Genomic DNA, 22111 nt, shown 5'->3' on the forward strand with positions numbered 1-22111 from the left:
TCTTCTCACTCCCTTCTCAGGTGGTTAAATGCAGCTGCTTCTAGGTTGTTTTCTCCTATATGTGATTCACACAGGTGCTATATCTCTTGACCACAACCGTGGCCTTGAATTGCCTGAAGTTTACACCTTGAGGCTGGCAGAAAACTAACTGCGGCTTACAAAAACCATGTCAGCAGCACAGCCTCACAGGACTGCAACAGAAACCAAAACATTTGAATGTGAAACTATGCCTTGACATACACAATAACCACATGTGTGTGGTTTACTGGTTAGACTCCATCATCCACATAGCCTTCTGCTCACATTAGCAGATGGAAGTTTGTCTCTCAGGAAGGATGGCTGGATCTTAAGGTACCTCTATTATTTATGGTCTAAAATATATCCATATTGCTCTAAGGCTGGTGGGGAAATCACCTTTTTCCATAAAAAGTGCTTTTACCATATATAAGTCAGATCCATCACTGTCAGAAAGTGGATTACGGCTGTTGCAGGCAGTATGCATAATATGCCATACATCTGGCCTATTTTAAGTATAAACAGGCAAAATGTGAGTTTTTGGAGCAGAGGAAGACTTAATTACTGAAAGCAGAGGCAAACTTAGATAAATAATATGGAGCTTTTTGTGCAGAAAAATGTAGTTTTCTCTGTCAGGGTTTTTTTTTTTTTTTCTGGTTTGTTTGACCTATGTAAACTGCTACAAAAAAAGGTACATGCTAGTGCATTGTAGGAATGGGATTCTCTTAATAAAGCGAGAGCCACAAATACCCGATACCGAAAGATACATAACTTCTTTTCTTTCTTTTACAGGGCTTTAATTCAAAATAAGTCAGTGTGATATGGGACCTTTGTTTTTTAACATCACTCCTGAAAGGTCTGGATTTGCACAATTCAGAATTGCTATATTTTGATGGCTAAAAAAGCTGTGTTGCTTGAAATAGACTATAGGGCTTTTGGTGTTCTCTGGAGAATATTCAGTTTGTTATTTAACTGTAAAGATGGATGAGAGTAGGATAACTGAAAGGAAGATCAACAAGGGTGAAAGACCAAAGAGGGTCCTCAACAAAAATCCTTGGAAACTGAGCAGAGGAAAATTCTATACTCAGGTATGTATGGATAAGTCTTGACTAGAGGCAGAAGTGTCAGGTGTTAGTGAATGAAACCGGCATTTGGTATTTCCTGCTTCACTAGCCTACTGTATCCAGGATCCTCAGTTCCTGGTCTTGAGACTGTGGTATTGTCCAGCCTGGGAGAAAAGATGACCAGCGCTTCCAAAACACGTACACCCTAGGTAACACCAGCAATTTGAAGAGGTCAGCGTGGATTTAATGGTGTCTCTCAGTATACATGGAATTAAATGTTACTAAGGAGTGGAAAAGCTAATGTTGTTTCAAAGATGATAACCCCTATCTGTAGCAGATTTCCTGTCTCATGGGAAGAAAACATAAGGAAAAGGAAATATTTCTCTACTGCTCTGATTTAGGGACAGTCTTTTAAGAAAAAACCTGCTGGACAGTCACAGGAAAATAAGCTCTCCGTGGCTCAGGTGCTTGTTTCCGTGCCCTAGGGAGAGTTTGCTGCCCTGAGCAGCCTGGCAAAGTCTTTTACATTTTTGCACGTTGACAGTTTCCTGAGCGTTGGCTGCCAAGGTTCTGCTGAGGGTTTTTGATCAGCAAAGTGCCTGATTCAAATTACTGACTCATTTAAACAGTTCAGCAAAGTTCAAAACTCTCCTGGGCAGGAGGTGAGCTCTGTGTTACCGTATTGCTGGGGCTCTTTGCAATGTTGTCATGTCTGTACTGGGTCTGATGTGCTGACAGTGCCTGAAAGTACCTGGTACCAAGACAGAACACAGTAACAGGTTTATTAGCTGTACAGATGTGTGGCTTTTCATGATTCAAGTTGAGATTGTCTCAGTTTGTCTTGCTTCTCGATAAATCTGATGTAGGGAGGGTGTGTCTTCTTGCACACTGGAGCAAGAGAGATCTGAAAATTTAAGGAAGCTGTAGTAAAACAGGCTAATCTAGTTCCATATTTTTCTCATTTGTGTTTGCAGATTAACTACACTTCTGTCCGGGGAAACCTCTTCATCTACAAGGACTTAACATATTCACTGCTGTACCTTTTTGTTTCCCTGGTTTCCTCCAGATACTTCTTTTAAACCTGTGTAAAATGTTATTACTGAGAATTTTATTTCTTTTAAATTCTATATTCATTTTCTTGCAATAAAAATAAATTTGGGAAGGTAAATTAAGCATCTAGGGGAGAAGCCATGCGTATCAAATTTACTTTTGATTAAAGAATGAAGACCAAAGTAGGAATGTGAGTAATAACTGTGTGGACGGCTGAGCCAGTGGCTACTTGAATATTAGGGCTTTTGTGAGCATGTGGAGGAGCAGGTAGCAGAGAGCCAGCAAGAGGGAAGAATGGGACCGGGTGTTGACTTCGCACACTGTGCTTTAGGAATTTTATTAGCACTATACTGGCGACATAACAGAAAAGCACGTGAGGAAGATTATGACTCTTTCGTTGTTTTTTGGGTTTATTTTCTTAGTGCAACGTCATACAAGCAGTCCTGGTAGGACAGTACACTGTGCCTCTTATCATTAGCAGAAGTCAGCAGTTGGTAGGGTTGTCCGTTTTCTGGCTTGAAGTCTCCACTGTTGCCCCTGAGAGTGACTGGGTTTGTGGTCATAGATGTTCAATGTTGAAACTTAGCAGGGTAAATAAGCACGGATGAGCTAATGCCAGCTTACTCCCTAATATTCCCAGGGACCGTGTTTTGAAGTGTTGTTGCCAAAATTTCCTTGCATGGGCTTGCCTTCAAGGTCACTTTCTGTGCAGTGAAGAAGGAGGCATTGGCCATTTCTGTCTGCCTTGTGCTAAGCTATGGGGAAGTCTTGAGGGAAAGGTATAGGAACTCAGTGCTATCCAGTCATAGATAAACCTGACGTAAAAGCTTAGGGATCAGTGAGAGGGGGGAAAAAAAAAAAAAAAAAAAATCAAAGCACAGTTACAGCAAGTTTGTTTCCTGTCACAGCCCTCCCTAGCCTGTGCCAAGGGGGAAAACTGGGTGTCCTCAGTATGAGAAGCTGAAAGTCCTTGACTGCTTGGCATCAGTGTATTGTCAACATTGTTCTCATCCTAAATCCCAAACACAGCATTATACCAGCTGCTAGTAAGAAAATTAACTCTATCCCTGCCCAAACCAGGAGACTGATACATGCCTTTACTCAGCAGCAAGAAAACATTCTCCTGACTAAATTCTGCTGATTTTGAATATTTTGCGAATTAATTTTAAGTGATAAGAGGTCATTTTAAAGTTTTTTTTTAATCAAGTGGTTTTGCAGCATATAATTCCAAACATTACCAAAACATTACAGGATCAAAATGCTTTAAAAATTAATAATGCTGTGTCGTTTTTCTTCTTTTCACAATTATCTTGACCCCAGGGTTTAAATTTTCAGTTATTTTGAGAGTAAAAGCTAATGTTTTCTTATAACCATGTGATTACAAGACCTAAGCATTTTGAGGGGAAAACAACACGTAGCAGGAGACAGATGACAGCCATTGTGCAGACCTGGCAATAATTCCTGTGAGCCATTTTGTCTCCTTACAACTTAGCTCCTTGGGGAACTGCTCCAGTTTTAAATGTGTGCCAGGTCTTTGAGGAGTGCATGACTATGCCCCTCCCTCTCGCTTTTGTTCAGCTTGAGCGATGTAGCGGCTGACCTGAGCTTCTGAGGCTATGCCTATGTTGCGAAGTCACACAATGCAAAAAGCATGGTTTGTAGAACAAAAGGGGGCAGAGGGTGCACTGTTCCCCAGTGGAGGTTTATGATCTATTTACAGTTTGATTTTGGACTGGCTGGACTCTGTTCCAGTGGGCTGAATGCCTGCTGGTGACTGAAGCATGACAGGTGAATTCTCGAAGAGAAATTTCTGCTTAATTTTCATCCCAAAGGAGTACAGTTCACATGCTACATGACTCCTCTGCAGCCTAAATTGTGTGTAAGTGGGGAAGACCATGAGGTTTATTTTTAAATAGTTAACTCCTGCTCTGCACTGAAATGCTAATGCATGTGCAGTCTGGAAAAGGTATTTGGTAGTTGCTGAGCATTTATCTTTTTCCATTTATTTGCGCTATTTAAAATGTTTTCACAAGCCAAATGCTTGTGAAAACTGCAGGAAGTATTCCAAGTCCAGGAGGGCTTTCTTATGTCATGTGAATATTTAAAGTCTTGTTTTCACAAGCTCTCTTTCACCTAATGGATGAACTTGGGTTTTAAATTGAGTAAGTTGCTGAGTACTACCAACTTCCTTTGCAAGCAGAAAAATAGAGAGATAAAAGAAGAAAAGTAACATCATCCGTAGAGAAAAGAATTCGTATTTATGAACACTGTATTTTTTGAAATGGTGTACTAGAGAACAGATGTGGCAGAGCAGGTTTCTTTGCCTCGACTGCATTTTAAAGAACTAGATTGTGCCTTCTGAAGCACAGACCTACATAAGGATTGTTAAAGAGCCATGGAGTACTAAGGCCACGGACCCCTGAACTGCATCGTGCCTCATGGTGATCTCTGGCTCTGGGTAGTGCTGCTGGATTGCCATTGAGGACTATCATCTTCACATCTAAGGTACTAGGTGTCAGGCAAAAGCACGGGTTGTTAACCTCTCCAAGGTTTGGATTATGCCTGTCCAGGACGATAGTGAGGAAGCACTTCTGTGTTCTGTTGTGAACTCTGATAAAAGGATCCTTAACGCTCCTTTTCTGTGCACCCGGATGGGCAATAGCTGTTCCTAGTAACTGAAGGATCCCCGCTGGCAGGGCAGGCTTTGCTGTGAATTCCTCTCCCTGTTTTGCATCACTTCTGTCTCACCAATATGTCAAAGCTGTGACACAAAAAACAGCTGCAAACTCACAAGGAAACCCTGTGAATTCCCGATCTCTTGGTATAACAAGAAGGATGGCTGTAGTAACTGTGGCCCTGAGGAAAAAGTGCCTATTTATCCTGGGTTCTATTGCCTTTACATATGTCTTTGTTTATCACTGAGGGGAGCCATTGCTCCTATGCAAGCAGAGTCCAGTGAGTTGAGCATGGTCTTGCCTCATGCTGGTCTTGCTGCAGAGGTGTGCTGTGTAATTCCTGGTTTCTAATGGAAAGATGGGGACATCCTGTACATCTGTGTTTCTTTTAAGACCTTATATTTAATTTCTTTGTAGAGCAGAGGATTTAGATGAGGAGAATTTATCTGGAGAGGTAACTTTTCTACATTAAGAACGAGTTTATCAAAATTCACAATCTCTTTTTAAAATGTGGGATGTTTGGCTGCATTTTCCCAAAGTTCTCACAAAAGCTTAACATATTGTAATAACCTCTGATTCTCATAAATAATACGTTATTCCATCAAGGGATTTATAGCTTTGTTAATGTATTCGGTGATAATCATTCTTTTTTTAAACAGATTGACGTACCTCCTATTTAATTGTGGAATTACTCAAGATGGGAGGTTAAAGGCTTTTCCACAAGGGCACTCCCTGAATTATTTTGTGTGTGTGTGGACTTTCTTAACTTGCTAGACATACAGGTGGAGCAGGCATGGTTCTGGGATATGCAGTTGTGACTTCCAGGTTTAAAAAAAGAGGGAAAAAAGCACTTTACATGTCTTCTATTTAATCAATACAAAAAATACATGTCAGCTAGCATGCAAAAGCGTGTTCTCAGTGAAGGAGTATGAGATGCCTCTGAGTACCCCTGGGTCAGCTGTGGGGCTTGGAGAAAACCCTAGACAGTCAGGCTACAACAAAAGGGAGAAATTGTTCCTTGATACATAACTTTTTGTGCCCATCTTGCCCTGCACTATCAGGAGAACTATGACCACAGGTGGGAATGAAGTTGTGGGAAGACTATGGAATATAGTTTTGATGTTTCTGGTCACCATAGTGCTTCAAGGGTAGAAGTCTTACGGCAGTGAAGCAGTGCCAGTCTGTGTAATTTTAACCATTGTACCACTGCACAAGTGTGTTGTTCCTGATCTTTGAGCTGAAGTTGTGAATTTCAAAAGGTTTGGAAGACCACTGGTGAGGAGACAGTTTGAGCACACTCAGCTGTTTTGGCCACACAATTTTTGGGAGTCTTGTCTTTTTTTAATCGTGATTTGTGTTACAAATTTGAAGAAGAGAAAATGATTTTTAAAGTCAGAATGTCTTCTAACTATTGTGGTTTAACCTGGCAGGCAGCTAAAACAACCATGCAGCCATTCACTCAGTCTCCCCTCCAGTGGGGTGGGGAAGAGAATTAAAAATGGAAAAGGAAAAAAAAAAAACATCTTCTGGATTGGAATAAAGACAATTTAATAGGACAAAGAAAAAAAGGAAACCCAAAAAACAAACAAAAAAGGAAGATACTACTACTCCTAATAATAATAATACAGAAAGCAAATGATGAAAAGCACTATTTCTTACCAAGGCCCTGAGCTGACCTTTCTTCCAGCCAGCCTCCCCAGTTATATACAGAAGTTGTCATTATCTGGTGTGTAATATCCCTGTGCCCAGTTTGGATCACCTGTCCTGCCCAGTCCTCCCAGTTTCTTGTATGGCCCCTACCTTCTCATTAACAGGGCAGTATGAAAAGCTGAAAAGTCCTTGACTGTTTGGCAACAACTAAAACCATCAGTTTGTTATCAACATGATTTTCATCCTAAATCCAAAGCACTGCACTACAGCAGCTGTTAGGAAGAAAATTAACTCTATCCCTGTGAAATCAGGACACTAACTCATGCAAGTCTACAAATGATTTTGAGAAGAAGAAAAAAAAAGCTGAAATTCAGGACAAGTAGTCATTATTTTTTCTTCTTCAACATACCATCTGCATTCAACAGTACAGAATAGGTTAAAGGGAAAAAAATAATTAAAAACCGACTAACAGTTTGCTACAGTGCCCCCAAAGGATTAAAAAGTGATGCTCCTGCTGCCAACTCCCTGTATAGTGTTAGAGCCATGCTGTTGTTCTTGATCTGTTATTTTTCATAGTTGTGCTCCTTAGAGACAGATCTAATTAAGTTCTAATTGTGCGGCTTTTCTGCTTTCAGTAAGGTCATGCCAATAAAATATATAGGTAGCTAATACTTTCCGTGGATCGATTAGATACCTTGTGTTTGTTTGGCATTTGCTAGCAAGGATACAGACTCCTGAAGTTCAGCATGAAGCCTTGAATATGTTAATGATGTTGATGAGTGAGGTAAAGAAACCATTAACCGTGCTCTAGTCCCTTTTCTTTATGTGATGGGACATTTGTGTCTCTGTAATAAGATGATACGGTGTCTGGGAGTAACTGCAGCTAATACACTATCTTACTGTGTATCTCATGATATGCGTCCCTGGTTTTACAGAGGCACCGTGATCTCTGAAGTCTTGCTTGGTGGAAGCATGTGTATGTCAAAATTTTCAAGGCTGTGTGGATCTTCAAAGTTTTAAGAAAGTTCTTCTTACGGAGTGCATTCATCTAAAGCGGACAGATTCTTTTTATTCTTTGAATCTTTCTAAATCAAATGTCAGCTCCATGGTGTACTTCACTGTCATGCTGCAGAGAGGATGCTTATCTGTTCTTATGGATACAGCCTTCATGAGAGCTCTGTTCCTTCTATTTACTTGTGTTTTCAAGTACTCATAGTTTTCTGCATGTAAGGCTTAATGGCATGACTGAGCAGCATGGCAAGTGATCTTGGTACTTTAATGTGAACTAATCATTCGCAAAGAATTGTCCAAGCAGTGGACCTCAACCTGAATAACCTGTGTTGTATTTTTCAATGGAGTGTGCAAGGACTTGTGCAAACAGCACACAGCGTAAGTCCAGGAGGATGTGTGCTGAGGTAACAATGTAGACATTCCTTTGCCCTCAGCCTGGTGCAGCTCATGCTGTGTATAACTGTGAGGATAGGCGTTTGCCAGTCGTATCCTACATATACACACAGTCCTTCACCTGTGTTCTCACTGCTGTGAACACAAAAACCAGACAAAACTGCAGTATAACAGACACTTGTTTTATACACCTTCCCAGACACTTCCTTTATATAACACTGACTTGGTAGGCACAGTTTTACATCTCAGTTGTTTGAGTGGCATCATGAAAAGTAGCTGTACCACTGAGACTAATCCAACTTTGTCTATTTTCAGATGTCTTGACAGTTTCCTTCTTTTGGGGTGATGCTGTAAGTGGCAATTACCCTTCCACTGTTCTGGTTCTCCATCAGGAACGATGAAGCTCTTAGGAGCCATATAAATGCATTACTTGTACTTGCTTTTTTACACTACAAATGTGTTTGTTTTTATAGCAGTTCTTCTGCCCACATAATCCTCATCTTCCCTGCAAATTTCACCTCCGTATGCTCTGTGGAAAGGTCTGTGAGTCACTCTCTGCTCCTCTGCATTTGGAGATGGATTTAAAATTCTCGAATCAAATTAGAGTCTCCCCATAGACTTACCAGCCTTTTTCATTCCATGTTCTTCTGCTTTACTTGTCCTTGTGAAACTAGCAGTTAAATTACTGCAGTGCATCCCCTATTCACAGATCTGTATATGATTATGTATCAGGCCACAAGGATGTGCACATTATACTCAGGCAAAGAAGAAAGGCGCTTTTGTGTATGTGTCCATTTCTGTCATGTGTCGGCGTAGGAGGTACTTAGATGTGCATGTCCTACCTCTGGTAATCTGCAGGACCTTTCAGGGCAGGTTTTAGAATGAAGTAGTAGGTCAGAGAAAATTGCAAGCTTCTGCTAATGTCTGACCAGTGCAAAATATCTAAAAATACTACTTCCATTGTACATGTGTCTGCTGCAAACAAAGAATGTGGATACTAGCAGAAGAGACATTAGCAGGCTTTTTGGAGCAGACATAAGCAGAGCACTACCCTGTTACAAATTAAGGCATGAAAGTGATGATTAATATTTTATGTTGCATATCCAAGTTGCAAATTATGGTAGTTTAATGAGACAAGCAGTACTATTTTGATGTATAGCATAGTCAGCTGTGAACATTGGAAAATCATGAGGTGGGCCATTATGATACTGAGAGGCTGGATTAAAAGCATGTTTCAAAAAATTACTTCTGGACTGGTTTTGTACTGTTCTTGATTTGAAGCTTGGGGGGTTCATGTTTCCAAACCTTCCAACAAATGCAGGGGCCCAATGCTTACTTTAAAAGTCCATGAAGTAGACATTTCAAGTATACATTTGTCTTCAATTTCTGGAGCTTTTAGGAAAATACTATGTAAAACGACAATATTTTAAACTAATAAAAGCTCAGAAATTTCAACATCAGTGAAGTTAATTCCCCCATAGAATAAGTACAGTATATTGCCTTTTCTTTCTATTGTGTGTGCTAGGAAAATATTCTTCCCAGCAAGTGACCTCAGCTGCTCCTCAAATTCTTGCCATTGAGGCCTTTCATCACCTTGGTCACCCTCCTCTGCGTACACACTGATAGTTCAGTGATACTGAAGTTGCCAGAACTGCACAGAGAGGTGGGGTCACACCAGTGCAGTGTAGAGCGGGACAAACACCTCCCTTGACTGTCTGGCTGTGCAGTGCTTGGTGCACACCAGGACGTGGTTGGTTCTTTTGGCTGCCAGGGCACACTTTTGACTCATATTCAACTTGCCACCAACCCAAACCCCCAGATCTCTTTCCACAGGGCTGCTCTCCAGCCTCTTGTTTCCCAGGTTATACATAGAATAAGGATAGCCCCATCCCAGGTGCAGAACCCAGCACTTGCTCTTGTTCAGTTTCATATGGTTCACGATTGCCGAGCTCTCTCGTCTATCCAGAACTCTCTGTAAGGCTTCTCTACCCTTGAGGGAGTTCACAGCTTCTCCTAATTTAGTATCTTTGTACATTCAATTCCTTCATTCAGATCATTTGTAAAAACATTAAAGAGCACTGGCCCTAAAATTGAACCCTGGGGAACGTCACGTGTGACTGGACACCAGCCTGTGTGACCCCATTTACTGTGACTCTTGAAGCCTGACCTGCCAGCCAGTTGCACACCCAACGTGTTACGGATTTGTCTAGCTGTGTGCTGGACGTTTTGTCCAGAAGGATGGTGTAAGAGACAGGATGAAGAATTTTTGTTTGCAACAGCAGAGCACAAAACTTCTTTAACCAATGATTAAGACTGTAAATAAAAGTATTCTTGAATCCCTTATAAAGTTTGCTTTAAATGTCACCTCCTCTACTTCTACTTTGTGAACTGTTTTCCTGTACATAAAACTGCAGAGATGACTCACCTGTGCTGGGTGATATCTTGACCCCAGTGGAGTAGTTCTGTAAGAGCAGCAGAATTGCAACTCATTTCTTCTGCACTGAGGAGAGGTAGCCAGCTGCAGATAAATTTGACAAAATGAGCTCTGCGTGTTAGAGAGACTCTGCCTATATGGCGTTTAGTGGCAATGGGAAAGGATGGCTCAAGCTGAACAAAGATCACCATACCAGTACGGAAATACTGGCATACAATTCTGGCAAATACCTGTGTTTGCTGTATTAACAATACCATTGTCATACAAGCCACTGTGAAGCCCACACAAGTAAAACAGAATATAGACAAAAAAATTGCTTTGCCACTTCAGGGCAGATGGATTTTGGCAGAGGACACAGGGGGTCAGGAGCCGAGTTAGTTCCCAGCCAACACTTATGTAGCTGTGTTGGGGAAGGTGTGCAGTATAGATCTGCATGAATCAGTGGGTATGAAAAAAGGAGGAGGGGAGGATGGTCATACATTGTTGCTCACGCTCAAAGAGCCTGAAGCAATATTGAGTTATGGCTAGCTCAGGTTATAGGCCAGGATGCAGAAGGCTGCTTAGGTGTACAGTTTCTTTATCCATCTCAGAGATCAACCCAGTTGCCAGGTTCATAGAAGATTCAGGGCCTGGTCTTCAGTGACTGTGCAGGTGATGCAGATGTCATTCTTCCTCAGCCCTTCAGTTGCACTTTGCAGTTTTGCATCTAGGCTCAAGGTTTTGATTTAAGGCTAGCAAAGTGGATTTTTATACGTCGAAGTAAATAGGAGCTTCTGAGGTAGATATTAGTACATAACTTATCGAACATTTTTGTACAGGTAATTTACGGCAGTTTAATTCATTTCATGAACAGAACATGTATGGAAATTTTTAAGCTCTTAAAATCCTAATGTTTATTATTACTTTACTGTAATATAGAAATATTCTTCTGTGTATTTTGGGAAAGAACATAATTTTTCTGCTTCTGCACAGTGATTTTATTTGAACTTGAATTCTCAAATATGTGATTCTTTCTTGAGCTACTTCAGATGTGTTGAAGAATATTCAAAACATAAATACTGTATATATTTGGTGAGAACATGAAATTGAAATAATACATACGGTGATGATGCCAACTACTGTGGTGGTAATGGTAATGGGAGCAACTGAGGGTGATTCTGAGGTAAAAAGTGAGCCAAACTGAGAGGGTCACGGCAAGTTCTTTCACAGGTAGACAATAACTGAGCAATAGTTAAAGCCCAGTTAGGTTTGTGATCTGTTTAAAGCACATGGGAGTAAGTGTTCTCTCTAAGACTAAATTAAATATAAGTGGATATATGCGACTTTGTATCTTGCAGGAACTTGATTTTCCTCCCTGATTCTCACTGCCAAGTTCCAAATCCAGTGTTTCTTCTTTTTGGTGATGAAGCCACTAGTTGATTTGTTCTATGAATATGGTTATTGATAATAAGTAATCACAGTAGTAATGCTTTAACATCAGCTACAGAAAGGAGCAATGTTTGCTAAGAAATAGAATTTTTCACAAAACTTTTATGAAGTGTTGATAGACTGCAGCATTTATCCATAGGATGTGCAAGATATAGGCAGAAAGTCCTTCTCAGCATATGATTGGGGCATGCATGGAAGTTCCAGTTTGTGTTTTCAGTGATTTTTCAAGTCAGGGTTTAATTGATTGTTTGCTATTCTTTCATGAACAGCTTCAGTTTCTTGGCGTAGAAGAGATTATTTAGAAGCAATGGTTCTGAAATCAAGACAGATGTCCTGTGACAGTGCAAACCACAGTCTACTTGTGAGCCAGTATAGTGTTGTCATGAGCAAGGGAGCTCACCAAGTGAGAAATTTTGTCCCTCCTTTCATAATGGCAGAGTCAACCTTGTCCTCTGGGTCTTTCCCTGAAGCCCTGATGCTGTCAGTGAAGTCAGTTCTGTTTTAGAGGGCTAAGTGAGGGAGACCCCTCAGCATCAGGGAGGTAAGTAGAAGCAGAATTAATGTTGGATGAAGGAAAGAAGGTGGCTTTGGTGGAATATCACTCTGGATGACACAGTGCTCAGGAAACAAAAACAAATTGAAGATCAGCACAACAGTGAGGACTAGTGGGTGAGACTGGTAGATGCAGCCTCACTGGCATTTTAAACCAAGTAAGAGTGTTTCTTATCCTTCTCAGGACCTCCTTTGGAAGCTGTATAGTGTGCAAACAAGAGAGCTGGGATTTAATTTTTCTTGAAAAAAAGGGATACTGAGTAAATCCTCTCGTATAAATAAAGGCTTTTTCATAGGAAAGGAAAAAAAAAGACCTGTTGAAAATTTAAGTTTACATTGTAAGCTGCCTAAAAGGGAGAAACACAAACATTCAAAACAAAATTGCTCAGGTTAAAAAACGCACATTTCTAGAGTTGATCCAAGGGAGGAAGAATGTTGATACATTTCTTGATGGGGATGGAGTCATGTCCTGGTTTTGGTCAGGATGGAGTTAACTTCTTTTGTAGCAGCAGATGGAATGCTGTGTTTGAGAGTTAAAATGAAAGCAGTGCTGGTAACACCCTGATGGTTTTAGTTGCTGTCAGACAGTCAAGGACTTTCTCAGCTCTTCATATTTCTCTACTAATGAGAAAGGAGGGGTGAAGCCAGGACAGGTGACCCAAACTGGCTAAAGAGAGTATTCCATGCCAATTACGTCCTGCCCAGGATATCGGGGGGCTGATGGGCGGAGGAGAGGGGTGGCTCCAGGACGCGCGGTTTTTGGGGGATGGTCGGGTTCCTGGACGGCTCTGGGTGGCACGGCCTGAGCTGTGGGTTTGATGAGAAACTGCATTGGGTATCAACAGCTTCATAGATTTTTTGCTTTAAAGTCCTGTTAGCATTGTTATATTTTATCTTCCTGCTATTTTAGTAAACTATCCTTATCCCAACCCACGGGCCTTTTAGTTTCTTGGTTTTGGGGTTATTTGCCCCTTCCTTTTCCCTTCCCTTGCTTCACCCCCCCTCCACCCCCCCACCCTTCTCCCCCTCCTCTTTTCCTTTAAGGAGCAGGCAGCTGCGTGGATCTCGGCTCTCAGCCGGGGGTAAAACCATCATGACAAGTCATTACAGGAAATGCTGACACCACAATAAACCCCTAACTATTCACACAAGTAACTTTAGGAATACTGGTAAACAGTGAAAAATGAGTCATGTGGCAATACACAAATTCTTTTGACTGTACAGTCCAAATTGTACAAACCTGGACAGGCTGGACAAATGGGCCCAGGTGAGCCTCATGAGATTCAACACAGCCAAGTGCAGAGTCCTGCACCTGGGTCAGGAAAATTCCCGTTATCCATACAGGTTGGGAGATGATGTGCTTGAAAGCAGCCCTGAGGAAAAGGACTTAGGAGTACTCATGGATGAGAAGCTAGACATGAGCCACCAATGTGCATCTGCAGCTCAGAAGCCAACTGCATCCTGGGCTGCATCAAAAGATGTGTGGCCAGCAGATCAAGAGAGGTGATTCTGCCTCTCTACTCTTCTCTCATAAGACCTCACCAGGAATGCTGTGTCCATCTTTGGAGCCCTCGGCACAAGAAGGACACGGACGTCTTGGAGCACATCCAGAGCAGGGCCACAAAAATGATCAAAGGGCTGGAGCCCCTCTCCTCTGAAGACAGGCTGAGAGAGTTGGGCTTGTTCATTGTGGAGAAGAGAAGGTTCTGAGGGGACCTTATAGTGGCCTTACAGTACCTGAAAGGTGCCTATAAGGAAGCTGAGGAAGAACTGTTCACGGGGGCATGTCGCAGTAAGATGAGGGGTAATGGTTTTACACTAGAAAAAGGACGATTCAGGAAACAGTTCTTCAATATGAGTGTGGTGGAACCCTGAAACAGGTTGCTGAGAGAGGTAGTGGAGGCTCTGTCCCTGGAGACACTCAAGATCAGGCTTGACGGAGCTCTGAGCAACCTGATTTAGTGAAGATGTCCCTGCTTAATGCAGGGGGATGGGAATAGATGACCTTTAAAGGTCTCTTTCAGCTTAACACATTCTATGATTCTATGAAATTATACCAACAGCAATTTTGATCTTGTCTTCTGCACCATGATGAATGCTGAAGTTCTGACACATCTCAGGGTCTGACATGGTCAGTGATGCTCATTATCACAGAGCCACAGCAAAGCTAAGCCTCAGTAACTGGTGTATTGCATACAAGAACAAATTGTCTGCAGCAAGAACAAATTCAACTTAATTTAGTAAATAATCTCAGTAAATAATTTTAAACTGCTTTTGAATGCTAACCTCTGTAGAATCTAGCACTGTCAAAGGGCTAATTCATTGTTCAAAGCTTTTACGCTTAATATTTTTTCTCTGCTCTTCTTCCCCTCATACTATGTGGAGGCCTACAAATGGAATCTGAAGAAAGTGGATTTGTACAGGCAATTCAAGATAATTGTGTTTTTCAGGAATAGCATATCTGATTAAGACAAAGGGAAATGATTTGCAGGGTATTTTGCAAATTCAACAACATCCATAAGATACTAAATTTGTAATTTAACTTTTCTATATAAAGTCATATGACCATGTTCCAAATACCCGAATCTCAGTGTATGTACTTCAAATTTAGGTATTTGCTATGCCAAGTGAATGAATTATTAGTGACCTAAGGGTTGAATGAGTTCTGATATCATTCAGTCTGCAGGTAGAAGAAAAGATATAAGTGACTCCACTTGTCAAGGGAGTGCTCAAGTGGGACGTTAAAAATAAATACATTGATTTGTTTACATTATGGATGAGATTACATTAATATATTCACTCTGAGCTTTGACAATTTAGGAATCATAGAAAAAGATATCCAGCTGAAAAGCAAGTTCTGACCTGAAATTTGCATCAATATGTTAATAGTGTCTGTCAGTGGGACATTGCAAGGTCACATTTCCTCTGGGCTTCCCCAGAACACTGCTGAATTGAGAATCAGAACTTTTCTTGCCTTTGTGATTACTTGAGCAGAGGTCACTGCCACTGGAGCCTGATGCCTGTTTTGGCTGGGAGCGCTTTCAGTCAAGCCTGTGGTTTCTAGCATAGAGCGTGCTGTGTCCCAGAGCATATTGTTCCCCTGTGACCTCTCCTTAAAGGAAGGCTGCGCTTACTCTCAGCTCCTGCTTTTGTTTTATTTCAGTCTTAGCAAAAGCTTTCTGTGGAGAAGCTTGACTGTCAACAACTTTTACCTTTCTTCCAGTTCAGTTTGCATCCCTTTTCCATTCAGAAACATCCCTACAAGAGGGATACTGAAGGAAATCTTGTCTTGTATTTCATTGTTCCATCTTTCCTTTGCACTCTGCTGATAACTGGTCTTGAAAAGGCATTGAAAAAAAAAATCCTAATTTGCAGGAATTAAAAGCACACACTAAGAGAAGAAAAGAAGTTCAAACTTTCTGATGAGTAAATTTTGGCATAATCACGTTGCAATAAGGTGGTGGAGAACAAATCTGGTAGTGTTCACATGGCTTGGTGGCACATAAAGACACAAGCACCCAGGAAAATACAAAGTATGCACAGGAGTATCGATATGACATCTGCTTTTCTCTAAGATCATGTAATAGTAACTTTGTTGAAAGAAGCTGGTCATGGTAATGGTATGTAATATAAGTATTATCATTTAAGATTAATCCTTGCCATGGTGGTGAAGTCCAATGAAATTTAAATTCTGTCAACATGGGGTTCACTGTTTCATGCTTTGGTCTTTTTATAGGATCTTCTGTAAAGCTCACTGTCTTGATTTATCAAGAATTCATATGAATTTCTCATAATCTACTACACAGTGGAATAGTTTAACAGCAAAACAAGATATTACCTGATTCATACTGTTGAAATAGTGAGAAATAGTCACAATTTTCAGCAGCAGATAAAAGCCTTAATTTCTTTTTTTATTTTACTTTTTACCAAAAGATTTATTTTCTAAAAACAGCACCATTGGCTGCCTACTAGATGAACAAACTTTTCTGTATTTCCCATGATGACAAACACTTGCTTCAGTGTGCAAGTCCCAAGCTTCAGCCAAGTAGTTGTGGGTTCATTATATATTATTTTCACTTTTGCAGACTAAAGGGGGAAAAAATGAATCAGAAATTTGCGTAATTGTTCATCCTCATAATTCTCTTGTCTGGAATGCAGACATGGAAGCTGGGAATTGCATTATTGTAGCCAGACCAAAGACCTAGCAATGTTCTCTTAACAGCAAGGTGGTTTAGCTTTTAGCGTCATCTCTTACAAGGAAGGAGGTCAAACTCTGATATAATAGAAAAGGGAAGAGGCCATTCTGAGGGCTTGTATTAGATACACTATACTGCTTCACCTAGTTACCAGCGCAGAGCATTGCCAGTAGTTCAAAGGGAACTGAAGAATTCACAACAGACTGTTCTCTGCCTTGCCACCTACCTTGTGGCAGCTGGTTTGCAGGTGACCTGGAAGCAGTGATGCGTTGGAAGTCTGCAGGGATGTTTAAGGCGAGTTGAGTGATCTCCATGGTAAGAGTGCCCCTGTCACTCTAGTTCCTGCTAAGTCTCTTTGAGATATGTTGTCAGTAAGGCTTATGAAAGATTCATTGTTATGCTGCTGCAATGAATTTTAGACTGCTGATGGGTTGAAGTGGTAGGAGCCAGCAGTAAGAATTCCTCACTTGCGGAATTCCTGTACTCATGCACCCTGTGCAAGGTAGATGGCCCCTGGTAGGGTGCTCACTCAGCTCACCATGGTCATGTATGATATCTTAGGATAACTGGATAATTCAGAGTTAGGCTGGGACTGTGATTCTGAAAGACCTTGAGCTGTCAATCCATAAAGTCTTTGTTGAAGATGTCAGCAATATGTCTGCTGTCATTTCAGTACATTTTGGAATAAAGTAATCTGGGATTATCAGTTGACTTCCTACTTTTCACAAAAGCCAGGGGATCAAAAGCCTTTGTTACTGTTATGCAAGGCTGGATCCTTTCTGCAGTTGAAAGTGGTAAGGAAAATGGCTCTTGTCTTCAACAATGGGGAGATCAGTCTTCAGCTGAGCGTGGGCTGGTTAAGAATGAAGGAATTTTTGTTTTGTTACCAACTTCCCCAGCACCTCATGCTGTGGTCTGTTTCTGTTGTAACTTGAGAGCATGGTAGCATAGACATGCTGTGTGGGGATGTGAATGTCCACTGGTGGGCAGAAAATGGCTTAGGGACAAAGTTACTTCACTGCGATTTTATTACATTTAAAAATGTGCCCTAATGTTTTGTATACTTTCGGTGCCGACTAGAAGAGTGGCTACTGCTTTGAATACTGATGTGGACTGAAACTGCCTGAGGGGAACCATTGACATCGCCAGTGTACATGTATCATTCAATATTATTTTCCATTTAAACCTCACACACTTACAAAGGAATAAAAAGTTAATAACACTTTGATGTTTGGACATGGCATTTTTAAGGTACAAAGAACACAGCTACATTTTTTTTCTGCTTGCTATTCCTTCCCTTTCTCACTATTAATAGCTTGGAAGCAGAAGCACAAGCACTTGGGAATTCGCAGTCAGAAAAACAAGGATTCCTGCAAGGATTCACTAAAGGAAAAGGATATGGCTGCAATACTTTGAATCTCTGTGCTTTGGCTGTAAATGGATGAATTTCACATTCAAGACCACATCTTGAAAGTAAAAGTTTGCTTTTTTAGTATATGCCTGTACATAGAGGATGACTTGTTACTCTCTCAGTCAGAGACCTTGACTCTGATTTCTGCTAGAATGGTGGTTGCTATCGTGGCTGTCCGGTGCTAAATGAGGAATATCTGTGACTAAAAGTGCAAGATGGTTCAGGTTAATCTTGGATCTGGAGGCTCCCTGGCTGGGGTTATGGCTGGGTTACATGCTGCTGAGATTGAGGGTAAGAAGGACCTGTCATTAGTGGATCAGAGCTGAACTATTATGTCCATCCCTTCAAAAAAGGTGTTACTCTTTCTATTCGTGATTGGTTCAAACAGGGATAAAACCTGTGCCAGTCATAGCAGAAAAAAATTCTCCATTGTTTTTCTAAAGATACAAGTTGTTCAGCTCCAGATGAGCTGTACTCAGAACATGTTTGTCGTGTAGAGTGTTTGTCACTGTCCTCATCTCTGAACAGTCAAGTGTTCTGTTGAGGCTGTGTCAGTAGCATTAATTAACACGTTCTCTCCTGCTAGGAATTAGAGCAACTATGCTGAATGCTTTTAAACTTCTGATTCAGGTGACACTGGTTGTTTGCATTGGTCTAGTTTTAGGGTGCAGAGCAGCATGTCAGTGTAAGAGTTTCAGCAGCTGTTAGGGAAAGTACAAAGATGGCTCCTTCAGTGCCTGTGGCGCCTGTGCCTGTATGCAGGGTATCTCTACTGCCTCACACTGTGAGTTTCCCCTTTGCCTGGGTTTGCTGTAATGCAGGACAGCTGTGAGCGGGGTGCTGGTCACTGGGGAGCGGTGCTGATTCACCCCACAAATAGTCCTGTGCTGTGGGAGCTGTCAAGGTTGGACTTTGAGCCCGGGGTGGGTAGCAGGGAGCTGCTTAGTGACTTCAGCACAGCACTGGGTTAAGCCCTCACCTAGCAAATTTCAGTTACCATCAATTATAAGGGATGGGGGCAATTCTGAGGGAGGAGGGGGCAAGAAAGCCATGATTTACCCTGTGTCTGGCCTTTTCCAGTTGATTTAAGAGCATTACAGTGCTTATGTAACCCGGCTATCGCCGTGTCCCATGAGCCACAGGCAGCTGATCGCGTGCTGGAGGTTGCCTGATCAGAGAAATTATGGCTTATGAGCCCGCGCCGCACAGTCTTGCCCCCTACCCTCCTGAACTGATTTATTGCCAGCTCATAAAGCAGTACATGCTGCTTTCATTCTCTTGATTTGCCTGATAGGAAGTAAGACTGTACTTAGTGACGGGGGTATGATAAGCTGTGTGTGGCTTATGCGTAGGTTACGTAATGTCCCACAAGCACAGGCTGGGAGCTCGGTTGGTCTTGGGCTGTCTGTGCTGGGCTTGTGCTGTGGCACTGTTGTCATGACCTAGATTTATCCTGTTATTTGGAAACATCTCTAAATGTTTTGGGGTGTTTTTTTTTTATAGAATATGTTAAGGACTAAGATGTTAAGGCTAAGAAGCCAAGTCATCTAGAGTAAAGTGGTGTGGGGTTTTTTTTTAATTTATTTTATTTACAGTGCTGCATACATGGGAAGTTTCCACTGCCTTGAATTTAGTTACCAAGATGATATCGTGGAATAGTTGTCAGTGTTTTTCCATATCTACCTTTCATGGACCTTGGTGAGACCTGGACATTGCCTGAAATGTCTCCAGTTTTGTTTGCTTAAATACTAAATATTATTTTTAAAAATTTAAGAGCATCATTGTTACCAAAAGCTGTTAAGATATTCAAATAGTAAAGGCTCTTAAATTCTTGAATGTTTTACTTAAAGTTCATAATTACAATTTAACCCTGAAAGGATTTTAAAACTATTTTCTTTGTGCTTTATGAGCTTTTAATAATAGTGAACTTAAATCAAGTAATGCTGCAGGGATCCATGAATTTTATATCTCTCCTGCAGTCCAGGTATCTTACTTCCTTTATTCGGCAGTGGTTTTTAAGGCAACTTAGGTGCTTCTTTAAAGTGTTCAGAGGCGGCTTAAAAGAATTCTGCTCGTAATTAAGGGAATGAAAACAGTAGGAATTGAAACATTATTACCGGGGGATATTACACTGCTTGGATGCTGTTTAAAGACATTTTTCCTACAGGAAGCTTGTATATGGAAACACTTTTTTTTCCCTGTGTTTTTTTCTCCAACTTGGAGTACACTGGCTTATGATAACACACCTATTGGCAAAATACTGCGTTTCTGAAGCACGTGTCTCATAACTACAGCATCTTATGACATAGCACTACTGTACTGACAATACAAAGGAAAGAATTACATTTGAGCTTATCAGCCTTGACAGTGTCCCTTTAAATCTATGGGCCCTTGCCCTTGAATTCTCCTGGTTCCTAATCTGCCTTCAAATGGTGCTTCAGAGACGGATGCTAATACCAGTGTGAATACTGTGAAAGATCAAGGAATCTGACCATATACTACTGTATTGCAACCCATTAAACAGTAGTCAGCAAGTTAACAGTGTACAACAAACATTACTTTCTCCAAGGGTTATTTCCATTGCAGTCATAAACAAAGAGAGACCTGTGGCCCTCCTGTAACTACTTTAAGATGGTGGATAATGTTTCAAAAGCTTTCAGATCTTGTAGAACTTGTTTTCTTCATGCTTTGGCAGATGAACTTTCGATGGCTGTACCACTAATGTGCATTGGGAAGCACAATACATAAATGGATTTGGATTATTTGCCTTTGAAGGCTTACCTGTGACCTTTTACTGGTGTGAATTTAACCATCTATTTACGTCATGAGTATGGTTGCTTCTGTATGAAAGAGATCATCCCTGTGCTGAAAAACTTCCGTTGTGCAGATGTTGTTAAGTACGTGGTGCTTCCAGGGAAATGCCCCTAGAACTTAAACATGAAAAATAAGAATTTACAGTAAAAAATACTGTAAACCCAGAATATTGTAAGGATTGGTTGTTTCTGTTTCTGAATATGTGTAAACTTTGCATATCACAGTTGCACTGAAATGATACTCTAACTCGGGGGGGGGGGGGGCAGGAATTTACAGCACTTTAATTCTGAAGATATTGACTTACTAATTGTTGTTTTTAATGGAAGTCATCAGTGTGCAAGCATGAGGACTGTGGTGGTTTAACCCAGGCTGCAGGCCAGATGCCCACCAAAGTCCCTCTATTGCTCCCCTTCTTATCTGAACAGGAGAGAGGTATGGAAGCGGTGCTTTAGTCAAGGAATAATTTTAGTTAGTCACTCCAAAATTATTTAATAGATAATAATAATGGATATAATAATAGATATAATATTAATTTAATAGATAATAGATTTAAATAGATAAATCAAACTGCAATAAAGCAGTTGGATACTCTTGCAACAGTACTGGTCATTTTCCTCTCACTGCCTTGAGAAGTTGCCTTTGAAAGGATGAGGCCTACGCCCTAAAATAGATTCTAGATAAATTAAAACGTCTAGTCATGTTGTATGTTAGGCACGTGAGAAATAATTTGGAATTGAATATGAGTATTCACTGAACACATTTCACCATAAGCTGTCTTTAAATATTTCAGCAGAAGCTGGTATCCTGTTTACTCTATTCAGATGGCAAAACAAATTAAAAAAATTACTAAAATCAGAACTTGACAATTGGTTACTTTGTACTAAAAACTAGATAGGGATTTTCATTTTAAGCCTGTATGGAATCATATAAAGCCCTAGGAATTGTTCTTTGAATAAAGACATGTCCAGGCATCCTATGGAAAATACGGCAGAGAATCTCTTAGTGCAAGTCAGTGTATAACCGTTAAGATTGCAGAGGCAAACAGAGTAGACAGAAATTTGGAACTGAGACAGCTGGAAAATGACAACACCTAAATTGTGGTGCTACACCCACCCTTGAGTTTCCTACTATAATGCATCTAGGAGCTAGGTAAGAATAAACTAGATCATTATCTATAACAATAGTCCCTTCCCAAAGTCTTTCCTCCATGTGCAAAGATTGTAGGGCAGAAAATGGCAAGTCAGTTACAGAGTAAAATGTAGGAAATGTATGCAAATTTTTCTCAACAAAGTTGAAAGTATCAAATTCCTATGCTTTTAATCTCTTTTAATTTATATCAATCTGGAGTCTTAAGAATAATAGTAACTTTTGAGACAGAATTGTCATTATTTAGCAGTAAAATTTGTGTCCTTTTTATT

At 40.7% G+C, this 22111-nt stretch overlaps 1 protein-coding gene across 1 annotated transcript in view; it reads left to right on the plus strand.

Moving 5' to 3' along the window:
- Window positions 1-995: 995 nt before the first annotated feature.
- Window positions 996-22111, plus strand: part of SH3GL2 (SH3 domain containing GRB2 like 2, endophilin A1) — a gene marked incomplete at both ends in the record, with an annotated part of 94527 nt that continues 73411 nt past the window's right edge. Inside the window, one exon of the mRNA XM_084278395.1 lies at window positions 996-1103. Coding sequence (XP_084134521.1) covers window positions 996-1103 — 108 coding nt within the window. The remainder of the gene's footprint in view (window positions 1104-22111) is intronic.

This window comes from Gallinula chloropus (assembly GCF_964237585.1).
Source record: "Gallinula chloropus genome assembly, chromosome: Z".
NCBI classification, from domain to species: domain Eukaryota; kingdom Metazoa; phylum Chordata; class Aves; order Gruiformes; family Rallidae; genus Gallinula; species Gallinula chloropus.